General features: G+C 47.4%; 3 protein-coding genes across 7 annotated transcripts in view; 1 reads left to right on the forward strand and 2 right to left on the reverse strand.

Moving 5' to 3' along the window:
- Positions 1-1699: 1699 nt before the first annotated feature.
- On the reverse strand, positions 1700-5338 carry LOC143181452 (uncharacterized). The gene is made up of 5 exons (XM_076381834.1): positions 5317-5338; positions 5150-5258; positions 4510-4987; positions 2849-4438; positions 1700-2776 (listed from the first exon to the last, which is right to left on the reverse strand). The coding sequence occupies exons 1-5, from the start codon at positions 5336-5338 to the stop codon at positions 1700-1702; spliced, it is 3276 nt and encodes a 1091-aa protein (XP_076237949.1).
- A 2401-nt stretch (positions 5339-7739) lies between these two features.
- On the reverse strand, positions 7740-10424 carry LOC143181748 (beta-hexosaminidase subunit alpha). Its single transcript, XM_076382327.1, has 7 exons — positions 10185-10424; positions 9760-9988; positions 9269-9390; positions 8821-9193; positions 8460-8752; positions 8141-8400; positions 7740-8070 (listed from the first exon to the last, which is right to left on the reverse strand). The coding sequence occupies exons 1-7, from the start codon at positions 10368-10370 to the stop codon at positions 7893-7895; spliced, it is 1641 nt and encodes a 546-aa protein (XP_076238442.1). The 5' UTR covers positions 10371-10424; the 3' UTR covers positions 7740-7892.
- A 3723-nt stretch (positions 10425-14147) lies between these two features.
- Brp (ELKS/RAB6-interacting/CAST family member bruchpilot) overlaps positions 14148-16272 on the forward strand; it is a 38189-nt gene continuing 36064 nt past the window's right edge. For all 5 annotated transcript variants that reach the window (XR_013002323.1, XM_076382234.1, XM_076382235.1 and 2 more), the window contains exon 1: positions 14148-14933. Coding sequence is in view for 4 of the 5 variants with exons in the window: in XM_076382234.1 (XP_076238349.1) it covers positions 14148-14933 (786 nt within the window). In the remaining variant the exon portion in view is untranslated. The remainder of the gene's footprint in view (positions 14934-16272) is intronic.

Consider the following 16272-nt stretch of genomic DNA (forward strand, 5'->3'; position numbering starts at 1 on the left):
GTAGTGTCAAAGTAGAGACTTCACCCTTTAGAATGAGACTAGGCTCACCTCGCTGCGATTTTTTTCGACGGAGGTACAGCAGCTCAAACATTGACTACTTTGTCGGGGGCTGGATCACTACGCGATTCAGCGGCTCAGGCCTCACTTTTCATTCAGACTTCGATATTTCGGCGAAAAAAAATCGCAGAGCACTCGCCATGGTCTCATTCGACAGGGAAGGGTTCCATCTTGAATGTCCCTCCAAAAAAGATCGCGGAAAAAATTCATTGAGTGCCTGGCAGTCATCCAAAGTTGGCAAACATTCCAAGAGAAACAGTCCTCTCTTTCTCGGCTTGTCGTGGAGTGGAAAATTTTTTTCGACCAAGTTCAACTCAGGGGTGTTAAAGAAGAGGTTTTACTCTTTCGAATGAGACCAGGCTGATTCCACTGCGATTTTTTTTGACGGAGATACAGCTGCTCAAAAATTAACTACTTTTTCGGGCTCTGAACCACTACCTGGTTCAGGGGCTGCAGGTTCTCTCCTCATTCAGACTTCGATAACTCGGTGAAAAAAAATCGCGGAGGGCTCGCTAAAATCTTATTCGAAAGGGGAGGGTTCTAGCTTTCATGTCCTCTTGAAAAATGTGGCAAAAAAAATTTATTAAACCATCTACAGACGTGTGAATTTTAGAGATTAATGTTTTTATGAAATATCTTTAATTGAAAATTTGGTATACAATAAAAGAGTATATCAGAAGCACTGGAATACAGTAGCTGGACAAGCAGGTGTAATACAAGTGGGTGGACTGGGACAAGAAGGTACCAGTGGAGGTGGACAGCATGGGAAAGGGGGGCAACTCGGTTTTGATTGATTGCACGCATTTTGCGGAGAGAGACACGATTCCGGGGGATAACCAACCGCCTTGGCGTAAGCTCGAAGTAAGCATAACGGAGGTGCGCGACAACGAGGAGGGTGAGGAAGTGGTGGGCAACACGGCATTCTAGAAACGGCGCAAGGATCGCAGATGCCGTTGTAGCAGGAAATGCCTGGACACGGTCCTCGAGGGCAGCCGAACGGTGGACACCTCACGTTACATACTTCAGGTTCTGGTTTTCTGACAAAATTGACTATTTTCAGATGGCAGAAGTGGGTCTATGGTATCAGTAATGGCTGGTTTAGTCGAATATGTGATTAACTCCAATACTACTCACAGACATTGTATTTCATCGAAAATATTGAGCATCTCTTGCATATAATTGCGATATCCTTTCTGTCTTTTACACATATTTTGTCGTATTTTTTGGAAAATGAATACTAAAAATTTCGTATTTCTCTCGCTATTGGATAAAAATTGAAATGAAAATTTGTATGGGACAAATGAAAATCGATATTTGTACATATTTATGTATTTTTGATAGGAAAAAATGAACGCTGGTACATGTATTTGGTGGCGTCCGAATGAATTAAAGCGAAAAAAGGATAATTGTCGGAAATCGTGAATAAAAATTAGAGTTTCTAAAACATACAACATTTTATTAACAAAAAATTCATATAAAAATTGAAAAGATCAGCCACCTCTTTTGGAAAGGCCTCTTGCTTTCCAAAAAACGTAGCTGACTACAAAATATACGATTAAAAAACTCACAAGTGTATAAATAAACGAAGTACAAAAATGTAAATCAAGACGTAGCAAAATAATCGACAGAAGGAAAAGAAAATCTAGTACATCATTATCGGAGGCTGTAAGTTTCTGGGCGCAATTAAAGCGTCTGGCGGCAGGAAGTGCGTATTTGGCATGTAATCTTGTTTTCTCGCTAGGTATTTGACTCCTCCTATGGTTCTTGCCTCGTGTATCTCGGGCTGGCTCTGGTGCATTGGCTGAAACGTCATTTTATTTTCTGGTGTTTGCCCATTCGCGACGATATTAACATTCGCGCAAGCGTCTCCACCAGCTCGATCGAAGCTTCCCTTGTTTTGCGCGTTGTGCTTCTGAACTGATCCTACGTCGCCCTCGCCACTGTTCCTCGCCATATTCCACGCGTTCTGATAATACTGCTGCATTTGCTGATAGTGCTGAGGGTATGTTCCGTCTACACGATACGGCATTGCGCTGCCTCGAGCAGTCAGAGGATTTTTCTCGTTATAGGCTACCGCCCCGACCGAATTGTGTCCTGAAAACTGTTGTTGCTGGGCTAGAGGAACCTGTCGATCCACTGCAACAGTCCCATTCTCTCGCTCTGCCTGGACATTATAACAATTCAGCGAATTATACTGCTTTTGCCTTGGATATTCCCTTGACAATTCTTGTTCCAGCTTCTTCATGTTCGACAAACGCTGTGGAGGAGGATTGTCCGGGTTTCTTTCGTTTTCCAAGCCATTGGCGCAGACATTTTTCGGTGGTGATTGGTAATTGGACGTTATGAGTCGCTCTCGCCACTCGTGCTCCATTTCGTTGCGCTCTTGGATCCCATTCAATTTCACCACTGCCTTCTTCGAAGCCAAATTGGCCAAGTACTCCAGCCCCTTCTTCACTTCTGCCGATGTCTCGAGTTCCTTCAGCTGTTTTCGCGCTACTTCTGGATCCTGCAACCCATTGTTGCGTCTTTGAGGACGAATCACTTCTTTGTACATGCGCATTTTCAACAAACTTGACGGTTCTGCCGTCGATCTTGTCTGCTGTTCCATTGGAAAATGTCCCTGACCCTGCTGCGCGCTATTCTGATACATGTGTTGATACTGTTGGTACTGTGAATCGGTCATTTGTTGCTGATGTTGCTGATGTTGCTGCTGTTGCTGCTGTTGCTGCTGTTGCTGCTGTTGATGCTGTTGCTGCTGTTGTTGCGTAGGATACTGTGCGTAGCGATAAACAGGAGCGTTCTGCTGATGTTGGTAATTTTGGTAATTGACAGCAGGCTGGTTTGCATTAAGGTTTCGTGGAATCGTAAGAGGTTGAGCATACGAGTCACTGCGAGGCTGTGAGTGCTGTAGCGAAACAGCAGGTTGTTGCCAGAAGCTAGGAGGCTGCTGGTTTGCTAGTTGAAGGGAAGTATGTTGGTGAGATGTTCCATTTGGTTGCGGCTGTGGCTGTGATTGTTGTTGAACTTGCTCGAGTTGCCGAGTCTGACGTTCATTCCGTTTTCGTTCCTCGTACAGCCTCTCCAATTCCGTGTAAGATAAACGCGGTGGTGTCAAGTGAATCATCCATTCCGGCTTCTCATCTGTCTGCTTTTTTCTGCGGGCGATGGGTTCAGGCCTCTTTGCTTCCGCCGCCTCCTCCTGCCTCTGGATCTCCTCTATGTATTCCAATTGTCTCCGTTGCTCGTTCATCAACGCGTCAAATTGTCTCCTCATTATTTCTAGAGGTACCCCTTGCTGTTTCATGGTGGCCACCAGCTTTTCCTGGTCGCGTATCATGCCTGCAGTGAACTGTAGAGCTTTATTCTTGCCATTTCGCGCCACAGCATGATCATTCGCTTGTGGCACAAGTGCTTGCTGCTGACTATTCGCAGGCTGATCGAATCCTGGCTGATTCTGCTGCTGCTGCTGGCTTTGATTCGCCCCGTGTCCAGGATTTTTGAACTGCTGTTGGTACTGATACGCAGGCTGTTGCTGATAAGGTACCGCGAATTGCTGTTGCTGGTTTGGAGCCGTTGTGTTTGGGCGTTGCACTGTTTCACGATTGTTCGTCGCCCACCCATTGTGAGGGTTCATCGTGTATTCCAAATCCCTTTGATGCATCTGGTAGTTCTGTTGAACAGGCATTCGCTGATTTTTCATCCGATTCGCTGCTGCCTCCTGAGGGGAAGTCATGCCTTGAGTTCCTCGCTCTGGAACTCGTCCTCTGGAAAGTTGCTCGTTGCAAATAGGAACTGCTTGATTTCCTTGGACTTGCTGTTGACTATTCATCATCTGCATCTGAGCATTCATTACTCGTTGCTGCATCTGCTGCTGCCGGGCTGTGTTCTGTTGCAGCTGCTGATAAAGCTGCTGAGGATGTGGAGAGTGTACGCACGGCTGAACCTGATTAGGTCGAAAATGATTATTTTGGGCATACGGATGGAATTGTTGACGATTGTTGGCCCATTGAGACTGCGGCTGGTCTTGCTGCTTATGACCATTTGCTGTGACCATTTGCCTGTACAGTGCCGCGTTACGCCCACCAATCGGTTGTTTCTCATAGTCAGGACATTCGATAGCGTTGACTCCTTCTTCGATTTTGCCTCTTCCTTGATCCACCATTGATCCCGAATTATTCGGAATCTGCTGTTGCAATGACTGTGAAATTGCTACAGGTTGTTCATTGTTCGAGGCAGGATTCTTTCTCGGAGACTGATCACGTGGGTAGGGTACGAAAGGACGATGGGGTTGACCATTGAGACCCTGCTGTGGCAGCAAGCACTCAGATCGTGGGTGCGTCTGATTAGGAACAGCCATTTGCTGACCCCCAGCGTACATATTCTGTTAAACAAACACGCTCATTAATAACGAAGCAAAAGTGAGAATATCAGCTGAAAAATTGAGCCATTTACTTGAGGGTGTCGTTGCTGGTGCAACATTTGCTTCGAAGCTACCGCATCACCCTGTCCACCATTGTCGTTGTACAAGGGTGGTTGATCAGAGGGCCCACTAACGATCAGGGTGCCATTTTCTCGAGGGTTTTGTTGAACGATAATAGCACCCATAGGGTCAGGAGTAAAAGATGGAGAATTGCTGAACTTATTTATTTTTTCTGCTGGGAAGGACTTGAGTCTCGGAGAGGAACACGACCTTAGCTCCCTGGATTTGTCGCAGGAATCAAATCGAGTCTTCGGGATACACGCATTGACAGTCTTATTCATCATCTTGGAAGAATCATTCGGGTCCAAGGGTGACAAATGCTGCGAGGATGGTGTCTTTTCGGGCCTGGATTGCCTCAGTTGCACCGTGTTGGTTCTCGCGTGCAAGCTGGACGCGCTCGGACGCCTCGACGGTGTCTTTTGCTTTACGTTTCTGTCCGCTGAAGCCTTTCTAGACTCAAAGGTTTTTTAATCATCTAAACCTTTTAGAAAAATAATTCTGTTCCCGGGAAATACAAAAATTGAAATGAAAGTATCAACACTGTGAATTGGAAAAGAATTTTGATCTGCCTGGAACGATCTGCCGCTGAAATTCTAGGCTATCTTATCCTACCTCTTGTTCATCTTTCTTCGGAATTTTGCTGCGATTCTGATTGTAGGCGTACTAAGAATATCTGGCAATTTTCTAGCTCGATTTATACATTGCCGCCGAAAGGAAATCTCTAATTAGCTAAGGTTCACTGAGGTTTTAAAATCGGAGACGAAAGATTGACGAGACACTAGGCTGTTGCCATGGACTCATCTCGAGACATTTTCGATTTCGCCAACTTCATTCGCGTGCTATTTCATGGCAAATGTGTACGATTAGTCACATGAATTTTTAATACCAGTTTAAAGTGGAAAGCAATTTTTTTTAACTATATTTGCTACTGAATGATTGTCGAAGATAATGGGGAATAATAAAAAAGACATTATCAATTTAAATGCAATATTGTTGTCTTTATTGTGAATCACTTGTACCTACAAGTTTATACATTTTCGATAAGTCCTTAATAGATTTCTGTAATGCGATATTTATTCTTTAATTAATATTTCATTCGTCAATGCCAAACTATTTAATAATGTGATTTCTTCTTTCGAGGATCAGGCTGTTATCCTTCGAACGTGGTACGACGAAGTCAGTCATTTCGTTACCGCAACTGTACCAAAATCTTGACAACGTGACTTGATTCATAAAAAAAATCACAGCAAAAAAAAGGAATGGTACCTGCTTTCCATTGCGATCAACACGTCAAAATGCTAGATTGCATCGTAATCACGCTCGTTTGCTAGAATTCAGAAGAACCTGTTAAAATCTCAGTGTGTGAAATATTGTATTTCCATCAATGATTTCTGCTATTTCACTTTTCTGGATAGGCAGTCATTCCCAACTTCTGTACTTGCAGAAACACATATTTCTGGGGGATAAAACTACATGTTCCAGCAAAGTAGAAAGTGGGTAAAATATATTTGTCCTACACAAGCTTTTACTATCAATAGGAAATTGTATATCGGCGGCATTGACGAAGAAATTTCTCAAACATATTCAGATCTTGTCAGAAATTGGTCCCTTCGTTTCTTTCGTCGCTAATCAGTAGGTTAATTCGAGAAGGACTTTCCGAGTTTAACGCATTTACAATGATCTGTCTTACCAGGTTTCTCGCGACTAATTTCTAATAGTTCAGAATTGGTTTAGACAAATTTCAGTATCATAGTTCGAGTATCTAATAATCGAGATAAAATCCTAAGGCACGTTCGAGTAAAGTCGAATTCAAAATTAAGACCAATCGTGTTCGAAAAGTTGGGAGACGATAATTCAGAATTTAATCAAATCCAGGTCAATTCAATTCGAGTCTTGAATAATTTTCTCTTATTTCATTGGTTTCGTTTCATTTGTCGCGCGCAATAATTTGTTCAGTATAAGGCTATAGGCTTAGCGTTCGTCAATAATTTTTCTGAAAATAAAAACATCATTCAAGAAAACATATTAGATTGATTAGTAGCAAAAAAGTACCTGTGCCGTTCCGTCGTATTCTCGTTGGATCTCCACGTAAAAATATTCGAGTGCAAAATGGATAGTCGATTCATTGGGCCACTAACAAGGAGGGTAAGATACTAAATGAAAGAAAACAGGTTGAAGTTAATTTTAAGAAACGATGGTCGTAATGTTAATTAAAAAGGATAACTAACTGCAAACTGGTCGGCAAGGAGAGCAAGCTGGAGGCGTAGGCGGTGGACAGGGCATAACTGGAACCAGTCTCTTGGTACAAACGTAAGCTATTGCTGGAGGGCAAGGTGGACAGGGCGGCGGGGGCGGGGGACAGGACAGGACCACTTTTGGTGGGCAAGGAAGCGGGCAGCACGGTGGACAAGGTGGACAAGGCCGTAGGTAAACCTAATTTTGAGGCGTTATTAGATTAGTCGCGACGACAAACTGCTTGCTCAGTCTTGAGAGAGACCGCTGTACATTACACTCAGTAAGTTTGTACTGAACGCAATTTGTGAGAGACTAGTAAGATAGTGGAGACATTAAATGTATTCCCATTGAAACTTACTGTTGTTTGAGTCGGTCTAGGAGGGCATCGAGGTGGACAAGCTGGTCTACAGGGTACGCAGGGTACACAGGGTGTCGGGGGACAGCATGCCAGGGGAACACAGCAAGATGGTTTTGAGCAACTCATAACGATGGTAATTTCTGTGTACCCTCTGCCTATGAGAATTAAAAGTGTTACCGCTGCTCATTCAGGAACAGGAAATAAAATTACTTGATTATGGTGATATTAGTGGAAAGCTGGCGTGGTTGGAGAAATTATGCAGGCATTTCCGTGATAGATCCTTAAATTAGGGGAATATCGTCAAGCTGTGGAGAATGGATGGGGCCCAATGGTCCAACGAGAAACGACGAAGCCGGCGTGCCTAGGCATCGTCCGCAATCACTGGAATTTGTTGCGTTAGTGGACGGAAGATGAAACCAGATGAAACGTTTGCCCCCGACAGGGCGAACTATTTACTCGTTTCCAGGCGACCAGATCTTCTGCTCTTTTCATGGCCGACTATTTTTCACCCACAGCCGTGTATATCGGCTCGGTTTATTTTTTGAGGGAATAGTGCACTTTTCAAACGAGGGTGCGTTTTATTTACAAACTATAAAATTACGCAGGAGATGATCTGATTAGATAAATGATTTAATAAAGAAATTGGAAATTCATGAAACTTCTTTCGGATAGAAGCGAGAAAATTCGCTGGTTCGCGCAATGAGGAAAGACTCTTCGAGAGCTGTTTAGAGGATGAAAATACATATTGATGAAATCCAGATGTTATGTCAAGCAGAAACCAGGCCCGTTCGGTGGCTGGGCTGGAATTCCTCGTCTGTTCATACGACAGGCGTGCTCTTCGAGACGCTGGGCAGCTTTATTCTCGTCCTGCTTCGCATTGCTCCAGAGACGTTCCGCAGCTGCGCTAGCGCGGGGCCATATCCTTGGATGCACGTTGTGTCTAAGCAAGGCATTAGACGTTAGCTTAATTTGTTAGATATTTTTGCCAGGATGATGGAAACGATAATCACCTATCGACAAATTCTCCCCACATGCAAGCCTCGCCACCGAGCATTAAATGCGTCACGTTCGCCGCGCCATTGAACGACAGTGGATCACATTTGTAAAACTTCTTCCAGTCACCGCCACCAGCGATGTGGTCGAGGTACCAGCAAGCGGATAGCAGGACTGGATGTCCTGCCTTGGTCGCGTTTTCGAGTTCCTTGGACCAGAGACCTGTCCACACGTGGACCACTGTGGTGTTTGGCATGGTCACTCCATTATCGAATACCTGCCATGTAAAAACGAAGGTTAATTTACGATCTTAGTTTGCCTATTGTAGGTATGCACCTCTTGCCATACGATGGTGTTGGCGTTCAGGGAATTTGTGATTCGAAGAAGTTCGGCTATGTATTCTCCTTCGAGGAGCGCAAAATTATTGGACATGTTATGCGAGCTCATATACTGGTTAATTTGTGGATTACTCTTCCAACAGTCGAACGGCACCTCGTCACCGCCTAAATGGACATATTGGTCCGGAAATACTTGCACGATCTCGAAGAGTAGAAATCGTAAAAAGTCGTACAAATTTGGATTCGTTGGATTCATTGGACCCAGCTTGCCGTTTGCCTTTCCACTCGAGTCTGCCATCAAAATGGAACATCTTTGATGCTATAGCTTTAGATAAATCAAGGATTCGTAACCTATTTACCGTAACAAGTAGTCAACAAATCGGGATAGGCCAATCCCCAGGATCTGGTGTGTCCAGGGGTATCGAATTCTGGCATTACTCGAATGCCTCTTAATCTGGCGTAATCGACAATCTTCTGGATATCATTTAACGTGTAGATCATCGAAGGATGGTACGCTCCCTTGGCAGACAATTCTGGAAAAACGGAGCTTTGGTATGGAAAGCTATTGTCGTCGACAATGTGCCAGTGGAGAACGTTCATTTTGTTGTAAGACATGGCATCCAGAGTTAGTAATATATCAGAAATAGGAAGATAGTGGCGTGACGTGTCCAACAGGAGTCCACGGTGAGGTAATTTCGGTCGATCCACGATCGTTTGACATCTTATTTTCAGCTGCGACACAAATTACTCAGATATCGCGTGCATAGAAAACTCTGAAATAACATCCAAGTGTCAAGATTTACTTACGTTGGAGCCATCGCCACTTGGAGATAAAAGCTGGGAAAACGTCTCGAGTCCTCGAAGAATTCCCCATACTGATTCAGCCACGAGATTGGCGACGGTCGAAGTCTCGTTGACACTGAGAGTATCTGTAAAACTCATGAAAATGAAATTGCTTCGAGTCTATTCAATTTGTAAACGAGAACGCGGAAAAGCTTAAATCAATTCGAAGAAAGTGTTCGCGTATAATCGCTCGAGATAGCTTCTTTTTCTACAGACTCTTGACTTGACCTCAAAATTCAATAAGATAAGGAAAAAATATTAGTTGCTTATGTTATTATCCTTGGCTCTAATCTCGAACGCGCGATTACTTGCGTATCGCTTAATGGTATGTGCTGAGACAGTATCTCTTGTTTGTGCAAGAAATATTGTTATACAAATAGTTCCGATAAGTAGAAATCTGACTTATAAAATTGCAAGGAATTATTCGAATTCTGATTTAGTTCGAAACAACTTACATGATTCTTTCATTTCCAAATACGGCCAGTGATTACCGCCTTCCTCGCAAGGCTCTCCCAAATGAATGTTCAACGCTGTGAGCGTACCTTTGACGGTACTATTATCTCGCATCGCAGAGGATCTAGCCTGTCCTTGCGAGAACATCCTTGCTATTCGCGCTTCCGTTAAAATGATCGCTTTATATCTTTCAATTGCATCTACCACTATGTCGCAAGTCTCGCCTACTACCTGTATTGTCAATGTTGCAGTATTTTAGTATGAAATGTGGAATTAGTAAGGGAATAAGAGTAAGGCGAACTATTTTCTTCGTGAATCAGGGAAACGATTGGGGAATGTGTAAATGAAGTAAACTGTGGGGAGGGACACGTCTTCCAAATTGGTTGGCACGTAAGGCCAATTAAATTCTCGGGGAAGAGTTACTCACGTTGAATTGAAAGGTGGAAGCTCTTAGGAAATAAAAGGCATTGTTGAGACGCCTGAGGTTTGGTAGCGGCCAAGGTTCACCGTTCGTCGGTTGGACCCAGGGGCCTGGGTCAGGATTCAAGGAGTATGTCTCACAGAGAATCACAGCTACCAACAGTGGCAACGATTTAAACAGTATCCTCCACATGTTCGTTCAAGGAATGTGCTTTCGGTATCCAAAGAGAAACGATGCGACGCGACGTCAGCGAGTGGTCATCGTCTACTGAACGCGGCGGCGAACCGAGAACGATGGCTACGGTAACAGGAGTGGTGACGACCTTAGCCTGCGCCAATTAACTCTCGTCGCTTAGACGAAACGGACTGTTCACGGTCAAGTGGACGCAACTAGCGGGTTCATGGCTCGTTCGTGTCCTTAAAAAAGTGGACGTACACGCGCGCCATCCTTTCACGCTTCGAAATCATTCCTTCTGCCACGAATTCTTTTTCGACATCTAATCGCATCGCAACTCCTATGACGCTTTCCAAGAGTTCATAACATTTTATGCAAAACACGTTCGAAGTGACGCACGGAATCAAGATCAATGCGTGACCAATCTGCTGGCGATATGGCCAAAGGTCAATGCCCTTTCGAACATGGATTACCATTTTCTTCTGAAGCAATTGCACAGGTAATCTACTAACATTTAAATACGTTGGATACACGAATGTAATATAATTGATTTTACTAAAAAGGGTATATCGCATCAGTTCGTGTATTATTCCCTTGGAGTGATTATCGATCTTCCATGAATTAGCTAATTAATTGTCCTTGCGTCAGTTTAAAAACCCTAACATATTCACCTAAACATGGGCTCAGGGTAAGACAGACATTTTCTCTCGCGTTTTTTTTTCAAGAACTACATATGCGGGTTCTCTGTGGTTTGATGAACCGCAAAGTCGCAAGAACCAATCCGTAGTACGGCACTGCTCGGTGAATCGTAGTTTCATTGATTGCGATGTCGTACGCTGGCTCGGCAGTCGTTGAAGGGTAAGGGAAGGGTGAGGAACCAGCAAGTGGAACACGTAGTCAGTACTGGCTGACGAAAATGAGGCGCCCCTTTGCGTTCGACTATCTCGCAGCAACCCCCTAGTACCCATCATTTTTCAGCTATGCTACCTATTACAGTTCTAGAATCGTTAGAGTTTTCTGAACAGCAGCAGAACGAGGAAAGAAACGGCCCGGGAAGTAGGCGCGAGGGCAGGGACCCTTAACCGACTTGTCGCCACTTGCGATCCGTCCGTGTGTCGTTGTGTCGGACAGTCTTTGACTCTCCCATTCACGAATCGCTCAATCGTTGACAATCGAGGTGAAAGAAATTCGTCACGGTTCTCATCTTCTTTTACCGAGATTGCAATGACGCCAATCACAATTGATTTCGTCTCCTTATTCCGATTATTCTTAGAGATTGTTGCCTGATTTCATTGAACTTTCTTAGAAGATCGCGATTGGTCGCGTCTGTGGTCAAAGAGAGAATCATCGAGCCAGGAAAAGGTTTGAATATAGGGTGTAGGTACGGTAGCTGGTATCTGTTTATCAAGACACAAGTTCCGTTTAAAGGAAAGTGCATTAGCAAGGCAGACGGTACGCTAAAAGCCGAAATTGCAAGAGAAGGGTCCGGTCGAAAACCGCTTCGACGGTGCCGCACGTCGTCCAAGCATGGATCCATGCGCGTATCTGCGCGAGAGGGAGGGAGGACTCGTCTGACTAGGTGGGGCATATTCTCCTCGGTCTCGGAGCGTTAGGGTAGCATCGAACGGGCAATGCGCTGCGCCGCTCCGCTCCGCGCCGCGTCGCGCCGCGCCGCGCGCCGGTATCGTGGACACGATAGTAGTAGTCGGTTGTGACGACGTCGATTTCGTCGCAGGGAGGGCGCTACCGGCACAAGCGAGTTAATCGCTGATAGTAGTAGTAGCCGGTGGTGGTGGTGAGAGCGTAGTGGCGCGCGTACACGCCGCGGGTCGAGACCGAGGAAGGGGTGGAAGGGGAGGAAGAGAAGAAAGAGGGGAAGGGAGCTTTGACACACGGGCTTTCTGGGCGGTGGTGACGGTGGTGGCGAGGACTGAAAGAACGGAAGAGAAAGGGAGAAAGGGAGAGGAAAGAAAAAGGCAGGAGCAGCCGGCGTCGATGAAGCGACAGACAGGGTGTTTCGCTGTTCGCTCGTTCCGCTGGTCGAGGAGTAGTCTGTAGTGCGCGCGGTAGTGGTTTGGTGACGGCGCGGCGTGGATCTCGGCGGCGCGGTCAGTGATCGAAGCGCATTTTCTCAGACGCCAGACGCGTGCGAACGCGTGGCCCTCATCTCTTGCTTCACTCGCTCGTCTCTCCAGCCTCCAGTCTCCAGTCTCCAGACTCGAGGAGAGGAAGAACGAGGCCGAGGAGCGAGGAAATTTTAGGAAGAGAAGGAAAGCTGGAGCAGGAGAGGGAAAGAGAAAGAGAGAGGGTGCGTAGGTGTGTGCGCGCCGGTGACGCTGGCTGGTGAGGATAGCGGTAGAAAGAGCGGTGCACGGAAGTGGCGGTGGCAAGTCGTGGTGGATGGTGGATAGTGGCGGTTCGGACGGTAGGTTGGATCGTTGGATTGATCGTCGTCGTCGCGGTCGTCGTCGTCGCTGGAAGCGCGGAAAGAGCGGAAAGAGCGGCAAGCAAGTCGGGGAACGGGTAGGAACGAGACACGGAGCAAGGCGAGTCGAGGCGATTCGAGACGAGACGAAACGAGACGAGACGAGACGAAACGAGACGACGACGACGGGACCAGGGAGAAGAGACGCGAGGATGAGATCGATAAGGAGGAAGTCGAGGTGTGGGTTTGACGAAACGGAAACGCCACGGCGCGTGTAGAATCCACGGCTAAAGTAAACACACGCGCGTAAAATATTCGGTCGGGCACGCATCGACGCACGCGCCGAGGCTGCTGCTTGTCGAGACGGTGGTGTAAAACTCGGTTATCGTGGCTGGACACCGAACCACGGGAACTCACCCTCGCGCTGAAGATCGCGAGACGGAGGGCGAGGGAGAGAGGAGAGATCGGAGAGCGGAAGGGAACGGGGAAAAAGCCGGCTACGGATCGGCTTGGAGGAAACGGAACGGGATCGTCCTCTCTTTCTCTCTCCCGCTCGATCTCTATTCTCTTCTCTGTCTCCACTCGATGGGCTTTGCCGGCGAAAGAAGGTCAAAGATCGATCGTCGAGTACGAGGGTCGTGACCGCACGCACACACACACAGCTCGGGCCACGCGCACGATACGGACACGAAGGTGGATCCTGAACGAACGAGAGGAGGAACAGGAAGAAGAGGAAGAACAGGAAGGGAGGAACGGTGGCTCGATCCATCCGCGAACGATGAAGAAGCAGATCGATCACAGACCGAATCGGGACTCTCGTTGATCGACGAGCCTAGGCGTTGTCGTCGATGCTCGCCGTTGCACGAACGTTTCCGCGTAGAATAGAAGCCACCTTCCGCTCCAAAATCGAGGCTCGATCGTGATTTTGGCAGAATCGTGGAGAGTCCGGTGGACCGGAGTCAGACTCCGGTAGCTCGAGAATCTCCACGTGTGTCCGAAGACACCATGAGAGAAGGTAGGAGAACGTGTAGGAGAACGTGAAAGGAAGGGAATCTAGAGGCAGCGAAGAGCGAACAGCGAACAGCACAGGTTGGTTGATCATTGACCGATCCAACAGTGAAGAAAGTGTTAGAGAAGGAGAGAAAGGGAGAGAAAGGGAGAGAAAGGGAGAGAAAGGGAGAGAAAGGGAGAGAAAGGGAGAGAAAGGGAGAGAAAAGGTGAGAAAGGGAGAGACCGAGAGAGGGTTGTCTAGGGTGAGAGGGATAGAGAGAGGAAGGGTGTTTGCAGAGGCAGCGACAGCGGCACCGAACGACGAAGCGAAAGGGTAGAGGAGGGGAAGGTCGGTAAGTCGGTCGGTAAATCGAGGAAGGATGTCTCGGGACCCGTATTCGAGCGGAAGCGGAGTAGTCGGACCTGGAGGCGGAACACGTTCGCCTCGAAGCGGTCGTCGCGTGGCCGAGCTGCCCACGGTGGACCGCAGCCCATCGAGGAGTTACGCGAGCGGCCGTGGGAGCCCGTTGGGTCGGAAGAGAGGCACTCGCAGCGGCAATAACTCGCCAGAGCACCTCGGATACGGCAGCTACCATCACCATCAGCTGGGCAGCCCGTACTACTCCCGCGAGGAGGACCTCGGCAGTCCCGTGAGGCTCGAGGAGAGGGGCAGGAGTATGTCAACCGGGGGCGGTGGGGGCGGACATCACAGATCCAGAAGCGCCTCGAGACCCGCCATGTCCAGCTCGGCGGGCATGTCGGCGAGGTACACCAGCCTTGATCGAGCATCGGCCGGGATTCTCGATCACGATCGCGAGTTCGTGCCGATACGGGATCCGCGAGAACGTAGCCGCGACCGTGGACTTTATCTCGAGGATGAGCTCTACGGATCGAGATCGGCCAGGCAGAGCCCGAACCCTCACATGCTGCGCGACAGCGGTGGCTATATTGGCGAGCTCCAGCACCAGAACAACGATCTCCAACGAGAGCTCGGGAACCTCAAGAAGGAGCTCGAGCTGACGAACCAAAAGCTCGGCAGCTCGATGCACAGCATCAAGACCTTCTGGAGTCCCGAGCTTAAGAAGGAGAGAGCGTTGAGAAAGGAGGAGAGCACCAAGTACAGCCTCATCAACGAACAGCTCAAGCTGCTCAACTCCGAGAACCAGGTCAGTACCGATTCTACTTTAAACTTTCTTCCCTTTGACAGGACGATGCTAGAAACATCGAAACGCGATCGGTATTCCTCTCGGTATTCCTCTCGGTATTTCCTCTTTCACCACTTTTCTCACTTTTTCCACTTTGTCTCCTGTCTTCCCTTTTCACCCCCGCTCGCCCCCGCTCGCCCCCGTTCGCCTCCGTTCACCCCCGTTCACCCCCTTTCTCCCCTTTCGAGCGCTCTCTCGCAGTCGGTTTCGATGACGTCCGCGCGTGGAATCTAGGTCGAAGCGATTAGGTCGAATTGTTCCTATCGGACTGCATCTACGTCGCGCTGATTGCTTCTACGACATCTCCCGTTAAACGACATTCTCATTCTAGATTCTCTCGTTTTGCGACATGTCGACGCAACGGGTCGTCGCAAGGTCGAAGAAGAATTCGCTCTTGAAAAATTCGCATTTGATTCACCGTCGGGTCTGATCTTCAGCCTCAGATTTCCCCCGAGGACCTCGTTTTTACGACATCTCGTGAAACACGCGTTTATCGATTGGTCAAAAATGAAGGGGGAGCCACCGATGGAACGGTTCAACGAGTATGCACTTTCTTTGTCTAGCCGGCGCGAAATCGAATAATCGAGCGTTCCAGACAGCATTCTAGTTCCTTGATGCGTCCAACCACTGCTCCATCGAATATATACGTGTGAACAAATTGATCCCTCTTATCACACCCGGTACAAATTTTACTACCCTCGATTGCTATTGCAACAAGTTCCATTTCACTGCCAACTACTTATTCTTTCGGAGTTTCCTTGAACGAGACGCGTACGCATTGCCTTCGGGGACGACGGATGGATCAATATGTTAACCGGTCGCGAAGCCCGTCGCATATTTATATAATATTGTTGGACAGAATTTTATGCTTCCTAAGGAACCTTGTCTTTCGCCCATAAACTTGCGTAACGAATCTGATTTTTTCTTTTTACGTTTGAACCCACTGCTACCCGACATCTTTCAAAGATGTTGAAGCTTTACCGTAAATTCGGTCGCTTCGGAGGCAAGCGATCGATACGGTGCACGCATTATCAATCCAACGAAAGATAGCTGCCAAAGTTCATCGGTGTTGCACGCGCGAGCATATTTTTGGCCACCTTATCGGTGGCGAGGCTGACAGTGCATGAGTCATTGCCACCAACAGTAGAGGAATCTCTGAGAGTCAGATTCTCTGGCCGTCTGCCCACGTTTGTTCCTTTTTATCTACCGTCTGTCGTTTCACGAGCACGTCCAAGAGGCGTTCTTCCTCTTCTTCTTACCCAGCAACGACAGCCGTCTACATACTGCCTACTGCCTCCCA

This window comes from Calliopsis andreniformis, chromosome 7, assembly GCF_051401765.1.
Source record: "Calliopsis andreniformis isolate RMS-2024a chromosome 7, iyCalAndr_principal, whole genome shotgun sequence".
Classification (NCBI taxonomy): Eukaryota; Metazoa; Arthropoda; class Insecta; order Hymenoptera; family Andrenidae; genus Calliopsis; species Calliopsis andreniformis.